Here is a 17,788-nt window from a genome sequence, read left to right on the forward strand (position 1 = left end):
TACCTCCTCATCCTGCCTTCATCTGTTCCCGATTCTCCACCCAAAGCCCAGGACACCCTCTTCATCTCTCACGAGGACCACATCCGCCCCTCCCTGTCCTCACACACTCTCCCATTCCATCCTCCTTCTGCCCATCCTTGACCTCAACTGGCAGACCTTCCCTGGCCGGATTCTCACTGCCAACAGGAAATCATCCCCACGCCCAGGTTTGACATTCGAGGCTGCCCAGATGTGGTCTCTGCCAATCCTCCTGGAGCATGGCAGGGGGAAAGCAGAGCTGTCCGTGCGCCTCAGGCTCTTCGTCTATGAAATGGGAATCCTCTGGACTCACTCAGAGGTCGCTTGAGGATTAAAGGAGGCAGTCCCTGTAACGTAGGAAGAGTGCCTCCAGCCTCACATGCTGGGTGAGGCAGGGTCTGTTGCCATGTTCCCTGCCCAGGATTGTCACCGCCGCATCCTGTTCTCCCACTTGATCGAGAGCTCCACAAGGTCAGGGATGGCCTCTGTTCACCGTGGCGCACCCTGCGGCTGCACAGAGTACCGCTGGGAGCAGCTAACCTGTCGAGCATGTACTGTATACCGCACACTGTGTTAGATGCTTAGATCCCTTTGCTCACTTGATCTTTGTAGTGACCACAATCGGTGGGTAGTATCACCCTGTGTTACATATGAGGAGACTGAGGCTCAGAGAAACGGAACTGGACAGCCCCTAAGTGGCAGAGCCAGGATTTGAACGAGATTCTTCTTACCCTAATTCCAAAGCCTGGGCTTTTCACTGCTGTGAAAGTAATACTTGCTGCCTTCACTGCATGCTTACTAAGTGTCAGATGCTGTTCTAAGTGCTTTGGTTATGTTGTGTCGACTCCTTGAATCAACCCCACTTTGTAGAAACCAATTTTATCTTCATGCCAGAGTTGAGGGAACTGAGGCACAGAGAGGTTAAGAGACTTGTCCAAGGCACGCAGCTAGGAAGTGATGAGGTTAGAACTCAAACCCAGGCCCCCTGACTCCAGAGCCCAGGCTCTGAACCTCGCTTTTAGGGTGAGAAGTGAAACAGGACCAGCAGGAAGCCCCCTTGCTGGGCAGCCCCCTGCAGGCCTAGTGAGCTTCTGAGGGGGACAAGGGCTGAATGGAGGGGTTGGTAGTAGGGCTGGTTCTGTTTCCTGGTCCCGACAGCCCCCCTGCATGAACCCCCATGTGGCCCCCTACAAGGCTGAGTCACCTCCTAGGGCCTGGTCCCTCCAGCTCCAGACAAAGGTGCCTTTTGGACACTAAGCCCAGGTGATCTCCCTGGCGCCAGGACTACTCTAATCCTCTCGGGCCCCAGGGGGCAGGCCGGCCTCATGGCCACTAGGACCTGGCAGGTCTCAGGGGGCTGAAGATGGGCACAGAGTCTCTGGTGACTGACAATAACTACCGTCGAGTGTGCACTGCCCTCTACAGTTTACGGTGGGAGTTGATCCGCATCCTGCTGTTGTGGAGGGCCAGGTGGGGAAGCCAGAGTTGCTTTCTCTGCATTGTATTTCAGTTTTAAGAGGTGATGTTTTTTGTTTAACAAGTGTTCATATCCCACTTAGTGCCAGGCAATGGGGAAATAAAAATAGGGGCTTGCTGAGCCCCCACAAGGCTCCAAGTGGGTTCCAAATGCTTCCTCTGTTGTTTTGGTTTGGTTTTTGGTTTTGGTTTTTGGCCACACTTGCAGCATGTGAAAGTTCTGGGACCAGGGATGGAACCTGTGCCACAGCAGCACCCCTAGCCACAGAAGTGACAACCTTAACTACACTGAGCCACCAGGGAATTCCTAGATGTTTCCTTTGTAATCCTTGAAACTCTAATAGGGAGGTGTGTTTATGCCCATTTCTCAGCTGGCCAGACTGAGGCTCTGGAGGAGAAGGGATTGTCCAGGGCTGAGAGGGCACATGGGATGTGGGAACATAGGCGTGTGGCTCTTGGGGTCCCTGCCCAGAACCCTTCTAGCCCCTACAGATGATGAGGTGGTCCAGGGCCAGGTCTCAAGCACACCCACACACCCCTAACAGCTTTCACAGACTTTCTGCCATGTGGAGCCAGCAGAAACCCAGGACGTTAGGATAAAAATGCACCCTGACTGTGTGCCGGGCTTGTTCTCAGCATTTTGCATAGATGAGTCATTTGACTCACAACATCCTTCTGAGGCCAGGGTGTTCTGGTCACCAGCTCAGAACCAAAGAAACAAGTTTGGAGAGAGCTGGCAGCAGAATTCAAACCTAGCACCCAGCTCCAAAGCCTGTTCCATTTATACACCCACAGCAGTTGGGGAAACTGAGCCCCAGAGAGGGGCTGGTCCAGGGACCAGCGTTGACATGGATGAATCTGGCAGACCTTGACATCAGCCATGCTGCCTTCTGAGCCCCTACCTCCCCTGGGGAGTCGGGGAGGAAGCACCTCTCTACAGAGTTCAGGGGAACACACATGAGTTCCCAGCCTGGCTTGAGAATAGTTCTTGGTGGGGAGAGAGAAATGCCCCCACACCCTGTAGGAGTTCTCAGATGGGCCTGGTGGGGCCGGGAGGAGGTGGCATCAATTAAACTTAGAGGCAGGACCTAGGCTGGGGCCAGGGGATGAGAAGCAAGGAGGACTCAGAGAGCTCCCCAGCTGGTGTGGATGAAGCAAGAGCATTCATCATTCATTCATTCATTCATTTGCTACATCAGCATGTGCACCTGTGCTGGGCTAGGAGTAGGGCACAGGCTTGGTTTGCACAAAGCAATGCCATCTCAGTTGTGGGGTGCAGAGGGCCTTGGGTGGTCTGAAGGATGGGTCAGAGTTGAGAGTTGTCACAGAAAGCTTTCCAGAGAAGCTGGCATTTCTGCACTCGTGTGACTAAGTGTGGAGTCTGGAGAAGGGTAGTCTATGGCAGACATGGCACGTGCAAAGGTCCAGAGACAGGGAGGCTTGGGCAGGGGGTTGGTGATGAAAGGACTGCACAGTAGTGTGTGAGGGGAGGGGGCGACACTGAGTGTAGAGGGCGGATCTGCCCTAGAGGTCAAGGAAGAAGTCTGGGCTGTGTCCCAGCAGGTCTCGGAGGGGCAGTGGCTGCCTCTGAGGGGTGAGAGCAGGCACTGACTAGGACAGGACAGGAAAGAACATTCTAGGGTGAAGAAAATGCTCTATATTAAGATAGGGGTACAGGCTACATGTTGTGTAACATGGTCAAAATTCAACAAATAAACAAAACATTTGTATATTTCACCATATGTAAATTTTACATCTAAAGAAAAGAATCACATTGGTATATGTTGAAGTGTTTAGAGAGAAATGGACTCTTAACTGCAAGGTTTTTTTTTTTTTTTTCTTTTTGTCTTTTCTAGGGCCGCTTCCATGGCACATGGAAGTTCCCAGGCTAGGGGTCTAATCAGAGCTGTAGCCGCCGGCCTACGCCACCGCCACAGCCACACAGGATGCGAGCCACGTCTTTAACCTACAACACAGCAATGCCGGATTCTTAACACACTGAGCAAGGCCAGGGATCGAACCCACAGCCTCATGGTTCCTAGTCGGATTCGTTAACCACTGAGCTACGGTGGGAACTCCCAACTGCAAGGTTTTTTTTTAAATCGAAGTATAGTTGATGTACATGTTGTGCCAATGTCTGCTATATAGCAAAACGACTCAATTATACTTTTAAATACATCTTTTTAATATTCTTTTCCATCATGGTCTATCTCAGGAAATTGGATATATTTCCCTGTGCTCTGCAGGAGGACCTTGTTGTAACTGCAACTTACTTTGAAATGTATCTTTTAGAAAGATGGATTAATGGATGAACAGGTGGAGAATAAAACAAGGGTAACAAAACATTAATGGTAGATGTGGCTGGTGGGTGTCAGAGGACAAGTCTATGGGTGTTTGCGGTACAGTTCTTTCAACTTTGCTGTATGTGTGGACATTTCATAATGAAATAGTGGGAGAAAACCTTCTGCAGGTCAAAAGAAGCCTGTCTAGCTGTTCTCTTTGCACCTGCCCCAAGCTTGAAGGGTCAAACCCATATCCATCTCCCTGAACCCTCAAATCAGTCTTATGAGGCAGGTATTAACTCACTTAACAGAAGGAGATACATAATGAAAGGTAAGAGGAGGTGGCTGGCCCAAGGTCTCAGTCAGGCAGTGAGTTCAGGGTTGAGCAAGGTCTGAACCTGGGTCAGCCTGATGCTAAGTCTGGTCCGGGCACACGTTGTCGGCCCCGGCCATTGAGAATGGGCAGTGCCTGCTTTCCAGCTGGAAACTAGATGCATCTGGGGATGCCTCCACTTCCCCCATCTGGGGGCCTTAGCTGGGGTCTCCAGGAATGAGCCCAAACCCAGGGCTGATAAGCCCCAGCTCGTGTGACAGCATCCGGGGCTGAACACATTTCTCAGAATTAGCCACAAACCACAAACCCTTGTGGTTTTGGGTCTCAACGCCCAATTTGCAGAGCAAATCTGGATTCCGGTGTCTTGTAATTACATGGTGTTTCCCTCCCTGGGTCTGGGATCAGACTCCGGCTGCTATATAAGACCGGCCTCTGACCAGATTTAGCCAAAAGCAGGGGCCCCGTGAACGGGACCTCTCGAGATTGAGCTGCAGGGACCTCCCGGGGGTAAGGACGAGCCCCCTCCCTCTTCAGTGTCCGGGCAGGGGGAGGCCGAGGCCTGGGGAGGTAACGAGGAATGTCCCAGCCTGGGACTGCCTGGTCACTCTTTTCTGAGCCTCAGTTATCTTTCTGGCAACATGGGCATAGTCAGGAGAGCCTCTCAGGGATCAACGAGTCTCTCTAATTACCTGGGTGAACAGAGCTGCACTCATCTTCCCCAAGGATCTTGGGTACCTGGGGCCTTTGCTGCCCCCCTGAGATTCCTCAGCTGCTTGCTGATGTCAGAAATCCCTCCACTGATGCTCATCTTTTAAACAAAAGTTGATAATCCTTTCTGAACCCAGAACTCTCTGGGCAGTGGGGTTAGGAACGAGGTGAGGAAGCCAGTGGGGAGAGAATCCTCTTGGACACAGTAGCCCTTGATATTCTGGTATAAGTAAGTGGCTCTGAGACTCTCCTGGGAGCAGATAAAAGAGAGGAAATAACCCCGGAGCTTTGTGAATTTTAAGGAGGTTGGGGCAGGGGAAATGGAAGAGGGTGCATAAGCAGAGGAGGCTGAAGTAACAATTTCGCAGTGTGGCCCAGATGGGAGGCCGTGCCCTACTCTGATTCTCTGAGGCCGGCGAATGGGCAGACTGAGCCCAGTGGAGTGAGAGAAGTGGGCGAGGGCTTGGAGGCAGTAAAAATAAATTTCCTAGAGGCTGACCTGCTCAACCCCAAATGCATGCTTCACCCCTTCCATCTCACAACACGTCGCACCCACTTCTTAAGGGTCTCAAATAATACTTCCCAAACAATAGCTACAGTTTATTGAGTGCTGTGTACCCATTGTGATGTGCTGGTGACTAGGAAGCCATGGTTTGAAAAGGTCGTCTCTTGCCTAAAGATTGCAACCCGCAGAGCTCTGATCTGGAGCCCTTAACCTTAGCTGCACAGTGTAGAGCTGTCTCCTCTGAAGAGGTGGGAAAGGGTATTTGCTGGCTGGATGCATGCGTGGAAGTGTGGCCAGATGAATGTGTGGACAGGTGGATGGGTTGATGGAAGGATATCTGGATGAAAGATGTACAGAAGGAAGGATGTAGATGAATGGACATATCACTGGCTTTCTGGCTTGTTAGATACAGATAAAGGATGCATAGATAGGAAGAAAGATGGATAGATGAATGGATAGATGGATGGATGGGTGAGTGGAAGAATGCATGGGTGGCTAGGTGAATAAATGGGTAGATTTTTCCAGAAATCTCTGGAGATATTTCCCCAGAGCCTACCTTCCACTAATTTGCTAATTTGGTTGGAATCCCCATTACTCCTTTTCTCTTCCTGAGACTTCATTTGGAAATTTTCATCTCGGGACATAATAAAACATCTATGCAGTGGGACACTTTGGTTAACGGATCTGCTCTGTGCCTCCAGATTCATTGCAATTTGAAAAAACTCAGAAGGTGGTATCAGGAACTCTGGACCTGCCCCATGTGGGACCTTGGGTCCTTTCCCCTGTCTCTGGGCCCACATGATCTTGGTGTGACTCTTGGCAGGTTGTGTGTGTGTGTGGGGGGGTTATAACTTCACTTGCTGACCAGGGTGGTGACACCCAGCCATGGCCCTAGTATGCACTGTCTCCTTAGCAGAGAAGCTAGTGCCAGCATGTGGACGGCGTGGTTTGTGGCTGCTCTATCCGTGGCGGCTGTGTGTGGCATCCCTCAAGAAGCCAACACTGTCCTCAGAGTTACCAAAGATGTGCTGAGCAATGGTGAGTCCAGCCCTGCAGGGGGCTGGGGGATGGCATGGGGTGGGTGGGGAAGTCCAGCCAACTCTGAAGTTCCCAGGGATTCTCTCCCTCACTGGCAGATTCTACATCAGATGGATGGGTGACTCCTCTCTGGGCCTCAGTTTCCCCTTTTTCTTTCTTTCTATCACTTCCTGAACACCCGCCATGGGCCAGATACCATCCTGGGGACTTTGTGCTTGAGGCTATAGAAAGCAGTGGTTAAGAGCTTGGATCCTAGAGTCAGCCTCCCTGGGGGTTCAGATACTGACTGTGTGACTTTAAGCCCATGACTTGAATTCTCTGAGCCTCAGTGTTCTCATCTGCAAAGAAGGTGTCATTTGGTCCCCATCTCAGAAGAGTGAGATGAGAAAACTCTTTGAAAACTTAGCACGGTTCTTGGTTCATAGAAGGCCCTCAAAAGTGGGAGCTGTCATTGATCCTGCCTCCAAGGCTCGGGACCTCACTTTCGTGACCTGGCAAATGAGGACACTTTCCCTGCCCCAGTTCCTATCCAAGGCTTATCATGAGAATGAAAAAATAAGGTTATTCCTTAAGTGTCACAGGTTTCAATTTCTTTATCCATCAAATGAGGATAAGAATTCTGGCCTTGACTATTTCTCAGGAATCAGTTCACTTAATACACGAGAAAGTAGGTTTTTTTAAACTGTAAAGTGTGGAACTCTTGGAAGGGAGGGAGGATTATGAAGAAAATCTACTCACGTTTGTCTGGATGCTGTCAAAGTCCAGCACAAGAGATCAAAGCCAGCAGCTAATGAGCCCCCTGGGATGTGAAGTTGGTCTGGAGGCGTCCTTCCATTCGACCTTGGCATTTGACCCATGGGAAGAGGGGGACCTAGAGACCTGAGCCATGCAGGGTGGCAGTGCCTGGGGGCTGGGGGGGGGGCACCTAACTGAGATTTTTGCTTCTCCGCAGCCATCTCGGGCACCCTGCAGCAAAGTGATGCTCTCCGCTCGGCCCTGAGAGAGGTGCCCATGGGTAAAGCTGGTGGTGATGGTGGTGGGCCTCTCCTGGGGGGTCTGCTTGGTGGAAGTGGAGGTGGAAGTGGCGGGGGAGGTGGTCTTCTGGGGGGCCTGCTTGGTGGCGGGAGTGGAGGGGGTGGTGGTGACCTGTTGGGCGGAGTTGGAGGAGGCTTACTGGGTGGCAGTAGCAGCGGTGGTGGGGGGCTGCTGGGTGGTAGTGGTGGGGGGCTGCTGGGTGGTAGTGGTGGGGGGCTGCTGGGTGGCGGGGGTAGCAGCGGTGGGGGGCTGCTGGGTGGTAGTGGGGGGCTCTTGGGTAGTGAGAGCAGCAGTGGTGGGAGGGGACTGGGCAGTGGAAGCCACAGTAGTGGGGGGCTGTTGGGTGGCAGTGGTGGCGGGCTTTTGGGTGGTGGAGGCCACGGTGGTGGGGGGCTGCTGGGTGGCAGTGGTGGCGGTCTCTTGGGTGGTGGAGGCCACGGTGGTGGGGGGCTGCTGGGTGGCAGTGGTGGCGGTCTCTTGGGTGGTGGAGGCCACGGTGGTGGGGGGCTGCTGGGTGGCAGTGGTGGCGGTCTCTTGGGTGGTGGAGGCCACGGTGGTGGGGGGCTGCTGGGTGGCAGTGGTGGTGGTCTCTTGGGCGGTGGTGGTCTTTTGGGTGGTGGCCGGCACCATTACGATGACTACAGACGCGCTGAATTCCCTCGAGGTGTCGGCGGCATTCCCTACAATGACTTCCACGTTCGAGAACCGCCCCCAAAGTACACCAATGGCAAGCAGCTCGGGGGTAATTACAAGTATGGTCACATTGAGGCCAATGACAACACTGCTCAGCTGGGGGGCAAATACCGCTATGGTGAGATCGTTGAGCCTGATGGAAGCATCAGGGACCTCCGAAATAGCAACTACCGCAGCGCTGAGAGTGCACACGGCAGCCACCGGGACCACGGGCGGTTCAGGTCAGCTGAAGGTGCGCCAATTGTGGGCCGACTTCACCGGCGAGAGCTGCGGCCTGGAGAGCTCCCCCCCGGTGTAGCCACAGGGGCCCTGGGCCCAGGCGGTTTGCTGGGCACTGGGGGCATGCTGGCAGCCGACGGCATCCTATCGGGCCAAGGCGGCCTGCTCGGCGGAGGTGGTCTCCTTGGTGATGGAGGACTTCTCGGAGGAGGCGGCGTCCTGGGCGTGCTCGGCGAGGGCGGCATCCTCAGCACCGTGCAGGGCATCACAGGGTAAGGAGGGGCCAGGCTCTCCTATAGAGCTCCTTGATGAACCACCAAACAGGGGTGCTCACCCCCAGAAGACTGGAGTTGGAAAGGGACAGTCTTCAGCGCCCTATGCACTTGAGGGCCTGGCCTCAGAATTGGATATCTTGAGCCCCAAGTTGCATGGTTTGGGGTCTTGTCATTAAATAGTCCTGAATTTAAGTCCCAAGTGCAACCTTTTATATTACTGTGACTTTGGGCCATTCTTCTCTGAGTCTTGGTTTCCTCCTCTGTAGAATGGTCATAGCAATACAGTCTAGGTGGAAAAAATCCAAGGGTATAAAATCATACCTAGGAGGATGCCTAGCCGCCTCCTCATATTCACTATTTAATTCAACGAATATTTAGAGCCCCTACTATGTGTGGGGCGCTTGTTGGCACTGGGGACAACCTCATGGTTATCCAAGAAAAGACACATCCTTTGTCCCCTTGGAGCTTGCAGGCTGGTGGGTAGATGACACTAATAAGAGAAGCCTGGAAACGTACAATTACCACAGTGCTGGGAAGTTCATGGAGAAATGAACTTCCAGAGTCAATCAGGGGAGGCTTCCTGGAGGAAGAGGACCCAGAGCTGACATCGAAAGAATGTGTAGGAGGGAACCAGGCAAAGAGTGTCAAGGACAGACAGAAGGAATAGCATCTTTACATGAAAAACAATTGCAAAGGGAATACATGGAAGTGAACACAGTGGGCTCCAGGAAGTGGGAGTACGGGGCACGGCTTTTTTTTTTTGCCTTTAACTTCTCCTGTGTTTTTCAAGTTCTATCCATGAAACTCAGGTCTTTTTACAGTGGGGAGGAATGAAGGGGGGCAGAGGAAGGGGTGTAGGGAGGAAGGTTCTGAGTGATTGGGGAGGCAGGCATGGGGGTGGACGCCTACTCACTGCTCTCGATCCTGTGCAGGCTGCGCATCGTGGAGCTCACCCTCCCTCGGGTGTCTGTGCGGCTTCTGCCAGGTGTGGGCGTCTACCTGAGCCTGTACACCCGCGTGGCCATCAACGGGAAGAGGTGTGTGTCCCTGGCCCTGGAAGGGCCCCTGCCACCCTACTTCCTGGCTGAGGGATTTGGGGTGGGTCCCCCCTTTGTAATATGGGTACCGAAAGACCTAATGTGTCACCAGCACATGCATGGCTTATGCCTTTGGGCTCAGATCATCTCCTGAGCAGTCAACAGGGATGGCAGCCTGGGTGGTGGTTAAGATCTGCAAGGCTGGAGCCAGAGGCCAGCCTGGGTTCGAATCCAGACTCTCTCTTTTAATCTCTGTGACCTTGGGCTGGTCCTCCTAATGTCACGGAACCTTAGTATCTTCATCGGCGATGGGCGTAATAAGACATATAGCTTTTCAGGTGGCTGTGGCCACAGTGAGGGAAGGCTGGCAAAGGCCTCCCTGGATAGTGCCTGCACGTGGTTGGTGCTCATTCGAGGACCCCAGAGGGTGGATTTTGCATCGATTTATCCCCATGGGACAAGGTCATCTCTACAAAGCTAGGTGAAAGGGTGATCACCTTGGAAACCAGAATTTATACCTGAGGTTCATTTATGGACCCCTGTCCCCAGCCTTTGAAGCTCTCGTATGATGACTTGAGGGGCCACGAAGCCCCTGTTTGTGACATAAGCAGGCAGCATAGTAGATGGGGTGGAAGGGACAGCCAGGGCAAAAGCCATTGTGTGAGGGTGTTTTTTTTGGGGGGGTGACCCACTGTCTCCCTGGTTCCGTGGTCTCTTCCAGTCTTATTGGCTTCCTGGACATCGCCGTGGAAGTGAACATCACGGCCAAGGTCCGGCTGACCATGGACCGCACGGGTTACCCGCGTCTGGTTATCGAGCGATGTGACACCCTCCTGGGAGGCATCAAAGTCAGACTGCTGCGAGGGTGAGTATCAGCGGGCAGTGGCGTGCCTTGGGGGATGATAGAGTGGTCTGTCAGTCAAATCAGATGTTGAGAACAGAGGTTCTGGAAGCAGCCTGGGTTTCAAACTCCTCAGCTTCACTATTCTCTTGCTGGGTGACTCTGTTGCCCTCTCTGAGCTCCATTTTCTTTGTCTGTGAAATGGCAGTAATTTTTTCCCCCTTTGGAACTAAGATCATGCACGTAAAACACTTAATGAAGAACCTGACACATTTTGAGAGTTTATGAGTATATGTCTTACAGGAGTTTTGTGTCCATTTGTCTCCCAGCTCACAGGGAGACTTCCCAGTTGCTTCTGTTCAATACGCCCTTGCTCAGGTGGCGAGTTTTTTCTATTACACACTCCCCACAAGGTGGCCAAGTCCGCACCCTCTGTCCCAAAGAGGTTTTAAGTGTCCGTATATTGAGTAGAGCAGAAATTGGCATGACATTGTAAGTCAACTATACTTTAATTTTTAAAAGCAAGAAAATAATAATAATAAGTCCTCTAGCCTCTGGGGGGAAAGTGTCTGCATATTGACTGATATGCTGTCCCCAGGTGATGGTCTAAGACGAGGGCACAACAGGGCAGCTCGGAGCTGAGTCCCTTTCTCGTCGCTCCCTGGCCCTCATCCTGGGAGACCCTCGCCCTGCTCCTCTCTTTGAGGACCCTGCTCCTTCCCTTCCTGTCTCATCAGTTTCTCGCCCCAGTTCCCTCAATCGTCATCTCGTCCAGACCGTGGAATCAGAAAACACATTGTGTAACTTGAACCCTAAATTTCTGACTCCTCTGGGCTTCTCTGAGTCATTGTTTCTCCTCCAGGAGTAGGATTGCTGGATCATATGGTAACTTTATTTTTAGTTTTGAGGAACCTTCGTACTGTTCTCCATAGCGGCTGCACCTGTTTACATTCGTACCAGTAGTGTGGGAGGGTTCCCTTTTCTCCACATCCTCTCCAGAATTGGTTATTCGTAGACTTCTTTTTTTGGCTACATCCAGGGCATGCAGGAGTTCTGGGGCCAGTGATCAAACCCACCCCAGAGTAGTGACCCAAGCCATAGCAGTGACAATACCAGATCCTTACTCTGCTGAGCCACCAGGGAACTCTTCTTTGTGGACTTTTTAATGATGGCCATTCTGACGGGTAGAAACCTGACAGATTTTTATTTATTTATTTATTTATTTATTTTGTCTTTTTGCCTTTTCTAGGGCCGCACCTGCAGCGTATGGAGGTTCCGAGGCTAGGGGTCTAATCGGAGCTGTAGCTGCTGGCCTATGCCACAGCCACAGCAATGCCAGATCGGCCACGACCTACACCACAGCTCACGGCAATGCTGGATCCTTAACCCACTGAGCGAGGCCAGGGGTTGAACCCACAACCCCTTGGTTCCTAGTCGGATTTGTTAACCACTGAGCCACGATGGGAACTCTGAAAGATTTTTAAATTTTATTTTATTGGTATACAGTTGACTTACAATGTTGCATGAGTTTCAGGTGTACAGCAAGGTGAATTAGTTATACATATAAATATATCCATTCTTTTTTTTCCCCATATAGGTTATTACAAACTATTGCGTAGATTTTCCTGTGCTACACAGTAGGTTCTTATTAGTTGTCTATTTTATACAATAGTGTGAATATATTATTCTCACCCTCCCAACCCCTCCCTGCAATGGAAACCTTACAGATTTTTTTGTTGTTGTTGTTGTTGTGTTTGTGGGAGAGGGCGAGCGTGTCCCCCTACTCCTCCGCCATCTTGTCCTCTTCCTTTTTTTTTTTGTCTTTTTGTTGTTGTTGTTGTTGCTATTTCTTGGGCCGCTCCCTCGGCATATGGAGGTTCCCAGGCCAGGGGTTGAATCGGAGCTGTAGCCACCGGCCTACGCCAGAGCCACAGCAACTCGGGATCCGAGCCGCGTCTGCAACCTACACCACAGCTCACGGCAACGCCGGATTGTTAACCCACTGAGCAAGGCCAGGGACCGAACCCGCAACCTTATGGTTCCTAGTCGGATTCGTTAACCACTGCGCCACGACGGGAACTCCCCGAAACCTTACAGATTTTTAATCCACCTTTTCATGAGGAAATATATCAGCTAGTATATGGTTCAAAAATACTAAATGATAAAAAGGAGTTGGTAGTTGCAAACTATTACGTTTAGCATGGATAAGCAATGAAGTCCTGCTGTAGAGCACAGGGAACTATATCCAATCACTGTGATAGAACATGATAGAAGATAATAAGAGAAAAAGAATATATATGTATGACTGGGTCACTTTGCTCTATGGCAGAAATTGACAGAACATTGTAAATCAACTATAATAAAAATTTTTTAAAAAATAAAAAAATATTAAATGGTAGAAAGGCACAGCCCCCCTCCCATCTCCCATCTCCCTGCTTTGCATTGAGCTCACCTCCACGGTTTCTTGATTGTCCCTCCAGTGTCTTTGTACAAATGAAGCAAACGTGAGTATAGAGTCTCATTCTGCCATCATTTTAACACAAATGAGCACATACTAGAAACACCGTTTTGCACTTTTCTCTCACGTTTTATCTATTGGGAGAATCCTCTGCATCTCAACACAGAGAGTTTCCTTTCCTTTACCTTTTTTTTCTTTTTTTTTTATTACTCAAATGAATTTCTCACATCTGTAGTTGTATAATGACCATAATAATCTGATTTCACAGGATTTCCATCCCACAGCCCAAGCACATCCCCCCACCCCCCAAACTGTCTCCTCTGGAGACCGTAAGTTTTTCAATGTCTGTGAGTCAGCATCTGTTCTGCAAAGAAGTTCCGTCTGTCCTTTTTTCAGATTCCACATGTCAGTGAAAGCATTTGATGTTGGTGTCTCATTGTATGGCTGACTTCACTTAGCATGATAGTTTCTAGGTCCATCCATGTTGCTTAAAATGCTGGTATTTCGTTCCTTTTAATGGCTGAGTTAATATTCCATTGTGTATATGTACCACATCTTCTGGATCCACTCCTCTGTCGATGGACATTTAGGTTGTTTCCATGTCTTGGCTATTGTAAATAGTGCTGCAGTGAACATCGGAGTACTTGTGTCTTTGCGAGTCGTGGTTTTCTCTGGATAGATGCCCAGGAGAGGGATTGCTGGATCAAATGGGAATTCTATGTTTAGTTTTCTGAGGAATCTCCATACTGCTTTCCACAGTGGTTGCACCAATTTACAATCCCACCAACAGTGTACTAGGGTTCCTTTTTCTCCGCACCCTCTCCAGCACTTGTTGTTTGTAGACTTTTGGATGATGGCCATTCTGGCTGGTGTAAGGTGGTACCTCATCATGGTTTTGATTTGCATTTCTCTAATAATGAGTGACGCTGAACATCTTTTCATGTGTTTCTCGGCCATCTGTGTGTCTTCTTTGGAGAACTGTCTTTTTAGATCTTCTGCCCATTTTTGGATGGGGTTTTTTGTTTTTTTTGCTATGGAGCTGCAGAAGTTGTTTATAAATTTTGGAGATTAATCCCTTGTCAGTCGATTCATTTGCAAAGATTTTCCTTTACCTTTTCACAGCTGCGTAATAAATAGCCCACCGTCCCGATGAGCCAAGGCTGACTCGCCCCGCCCCCTAGTGTTGAACATGGCAATTCGTCCAATCTGCTCGGACGGATGAGGCTACAATGAACAGTCTTTTACATACGTCTTTTCACGTGTGGACCAGTGTGTCTGTTGGATAGCTTCCCGAGAGAAAACAATCTGTGCCCTGAACATACCCTGGTTAACTTCAAACTACCCCCTCAAGGCCCGCACGCGCACACACACACACACACACACACACACACACGGGTAAACAGGCATGTGGGTTCTCACGGGCCCGGTCATCTAAGAAGAACTAGAACCAAGACAAGGCCCCTTGAGGTGAATCCACTTAAAAAGGAGAACGCAAGGAGTTCCCACAGTGGCGCAATGGGTTAAGGATTTGGCGTTGCCGTTGCCACAGCTGTGGTGCAGGTCAAAGCTGGGGCTCAGATTCCATCCCTGGCCCGGGAACTTTTGCATGCTTCGTGTGTGGCCGAAAAAGAAAAAAAAGAGAGAGAGACCATAAAACATAGTAACCTTGAGAGGAAATGACCTAATTAGGACTTTATCTGAAGAAATTCTTCGCTTTGCGGGGCATTGGACAGTCAGCTACAACCTGGGGGTGGGGGCGGGGCACAGGCAGGGCAGAGGGGGACCGATTTCTAAGGCATCAGGCTGTCAGGGACACTTTTGTGTTAGGATAGTCGTGTTTCCCTCATTGTCTCATCACCGCAGGGTCTCGGGAAACAAATACTTGCAGTACATGTCCGTCTGTCTGTCCATTTAGGTGTCTTGTCTGCATTGATAGGTTCTTTCCTCCTTCACTGACTGGTTAGGAGAGTTAGTTTAGAGCTGGAGGATGGACTTAAGGACTTGCTCTGGGTCACTTCTTTGGAGCTCACTTTTCTTGTCTGTAGAATGGGTCCCATTTCCCAATCTTTATTTATTTATTTATTTTTGGTCTTTTTTTTTGTCTTTTTAGGGCCGCACCTGCAGCATATGGAGGTTCCCAGGCCAGGGATCCAATCAGAGCTGTAGCCGCCGGCCTACACCAGAGCCACAGCAACACCAGATCCGAGCCCCGCCTGCAACCTACACCACAGCTCACAGCAAAGCCAGATCGTTAACTCACTGAGTGAGGCCAGGGATCAAACCCACAACCTCATGGTTCCTAGGCGGACTGGTTTCTGCTGCACCATGACGGGAACTCCTCATTTCCCAATCTTTACAGCACCAAGACTTCAGTTTCTCTGGAGGACCAGTATTTCTCCTTCCCTCCCTTCCACAAACATTTATTGAGCGACTACTATATAGTACACACCAGATACTGTACTGCATGCTTGGTGAAAGAAATGCATTCATTTTTCTCTTTGGGAAGACTACATAAAGTTGCAACAAAGAGTCCATTAGAAGAGTTTCCGTTTGGGGCTCAGTGGGTTAAGAAACCGGCATTGTGTCCGTGAGGATGTGGGTTTGATCCCTGGCTTGCTCAGTGGGTTAAGGATCCAGTGCTGCCACCAGCTCTGGGGTAGGTTGCAGATGTGGCTCGGATCTGGCGTCGCTGTGGCTGTGGTATAGACCGGCAGCTGCAGGTCTGATTAGACCCCTAACCTGGGAACGTCCATATGCCACAGGTGCAGCCCCCAAAAGAAAAAAAGAGTCCATCAGAGAGGCATGTACACAGAAGGAGAGATGTGTGCCATTAAAAATCAGGAACACCCCGGCCTGGACCAGGCCCATTGCAGAGCTCAAGGAGCATTTGTTTGTGCAATGAATGAATGAATAGATGAATGAATGAATGTATGAATATATGAATGAATGAAGGAATGAATGAAAAGCCAAGCCATTTGCCTGGGTAGCCTGTCCATCCAGGTCTAGGGCAAAAGTCCCCCATCTTTCTAGCCTTCAGGACAATTTTCCAGCACACAAGGGCTCTTGCTGTTCAGGCAGCGCCTGGATGAGGCCATGAGTGTGGCCTCTCCTCATCCTGCTCCTCTCTCCTCAGGCTTCTCCCCAACCTCGTGGACAATTTAGTAAACCGGGTCCTGGCCAACGTCCTCCCTGACTTGGTAAGAACGTAGCCTGGCACAAGGAGCTGGAAGCACAGATTTTCCCAGATGGAGGGGCCACAGTCCAGCCTCCATCCCCAGGGGTTGCTGGTGACCCAGAGGGATGGAGGGAGCCAGGGGGTTGGGGTGTGTTGTTGGGGATCTGGGACAGGCCCTGAGGAATGTGGAGGGCAGATTAGTGAAGGGATGAGGAGGTGAAGCTTGAGGATCACAGCATTCTGGGTTTGAATCCCCGCTCTGGCACTTCGAAGCTGTATGACAAATCACATCAGCTCTCTGAGTCTCGGTTTTCCCAGCTGTAAAATGGGGATCAGGAGCAAGCCTTCCCCATGGGTTGGTGGGGAGGACAGCTCCAAGCACAGAGAGGCTGTCAGTACACATTCGCTGTCGTTGGTGTTATGATGTGTGCACCCCCCTCCCTCACCCCCTGCGCCATCACCAGAATGTCATGGCCTCTCTTCCCTACAGCTCTGCCCCATCGTGGACGTGGTGCTGGGTCTTGTCAACGATCAGCTGGGTCTTGTGGACTGTAAGTCCTTCCTGCTTCACTTTATTCAACTGACATCTGCTAGCGCCTGATATGGGTTCTGTCTTCGGAAGGTGCCAGGGTCACAGTCATGTCCGGGATGAGAGCCCAGGGCGGGGGAGGGCTGGGCAGCTGATGCTGGGGGAGAGGGGCTGTGTGGCCTTTCTACTTCTCCCCAAACATTCCCCCCAAGTCCCCGAGGGAGCATCTTCCCTCTTGGACCCAAGGGCACTACAGCTCTGGACTGGGTGTCAGGAGGCTGGGTGCAAGCCCTGGCTCTTCCGCAGGCAGCATGTGGACTTGGAGAGGCTCTTCCAAGTTCTTCATCCCTGCAGTGAGGGCGTTGGCTGCACTCCCTAGAGAGACTGCAGACTGACGAGCAATAAATTGGAGAGTGACAGACACCATGGATACTGTCCTGGTCCTCAGACTCAGGCTCCAGCACTAGCCTTTGATCCAGGATGTCTGAGTGAACATTCCTGAAGGCAAGCCAGTCCCCTGTGGCTGTCCTGGCTGTGTACTCCATGATTCCAGGGACTTCCTTTCAGATGGACCACAACATAATGGTAGCACTGAGTTGTACAGTGTACAGCCTCTACACACGTACAGGGCTGGAAGAGCCCAGAAGGTAGAGCTGTTCATTGCAAGAAGTCAGAGAAACACCAGATTCAATTAAGCACCACTGTGGAACCCTAAAACTTCTACTCTGGTGTACAGCACCTTACAGTTTCCAAAGCTTATCAATATGCAGGCTCTCATTGGTCCCCCCCATAGAGTTCTTTTAAGCCTATTGTACGGAGGAGGAAACAGATTCAGAGAGGTGCAGTATCTTGACTGAGATCACACAGCAAAGGAGAGGCAGAGCTGGGATTTGAACTTGGACCACTTGCTCTTTCCATGGTGTCTGGAGCTGGAACCCTGCCACCCCGCCCCCGCTCAGGCCACAAGGAGGGTGTCTGGGTGGGTGAGGGGGAACTTCTTGTGAGCCCCTCGCCACTTTTGCCTGCAGCTCTGATTCCTCTGGGGATACTGGGAAGCGTCCAGTATACCTTCTCCAGCCTCCCGCTTGTGACTGGGGAATTCCTGGAGCTGGACCTCAATGTGAGTGCCTGGGCTTCAGGGCAAGGGGGGGTCCCCTCTCCCCAC

The 17,788-nt window shown here is 51.1% G+C and overlaps 1 protein-coding gene across 1 annotated transcript in view; it reads left to right on the forward strand.

The window, feature by feature from the left end:
• The first annotated feature begins 6,255 nt into the window (after positions 1–6,255).
• BPIFB4 (BPI fold containing family B member 4) overlaps positions 6,256–17,788 on the forward strand; it is a 29,240-nt gene continuing 17,707 nt past the window's right edge. The window contains exons 1-8 of the mRNA XM_021077979.2: positions 6,256–6,361; positions 7,314–7,376; positions 8,061–8,580; positions 9,516–9,620; positions 10,342–10,485; positions 16,053–16,116; positions 16,585–16,645; positions 17,652–17,743. Of these exons, the coding sequence (XP_020933638.1) occupies positions 6,256–6,361; positions 7,314–7,376; positions 8,061–8,580; positions 9,516–9,620; positions 10,342–10,485; positions 16,053–16,116; positions 16,585–16,645; positions 17,652–17,743 (1,155 nt within the window). The remainder of the gene's footprint in view (positions 6,362–7,313; positions 7,377–8,060; positions 8,581–9,515; positions 9,621–10,341; positions 10,486–16,052; positions 16,117–16,584; positions 16,646–17,651; positions 17,744–17,788) is intronic.

Source organism: Sus scrofa, chromosome 17 (assembly GCF_054392235.1).
Source record: "Sus scrofa isolate SSC_HxYL_T2T_F1_AM1 chromosome 17, Sscrofa_HxYL_maternal_Yorkshire_Landrace_v2.0, whole genome shotgun sequence".
NCBI classification, from domain to species: domain Eukaryota; kingdom Metazoa; phylum Chordata; class Mammalia; order Artiodactyla; family Suidae; genus Sus; species Sus scrofa.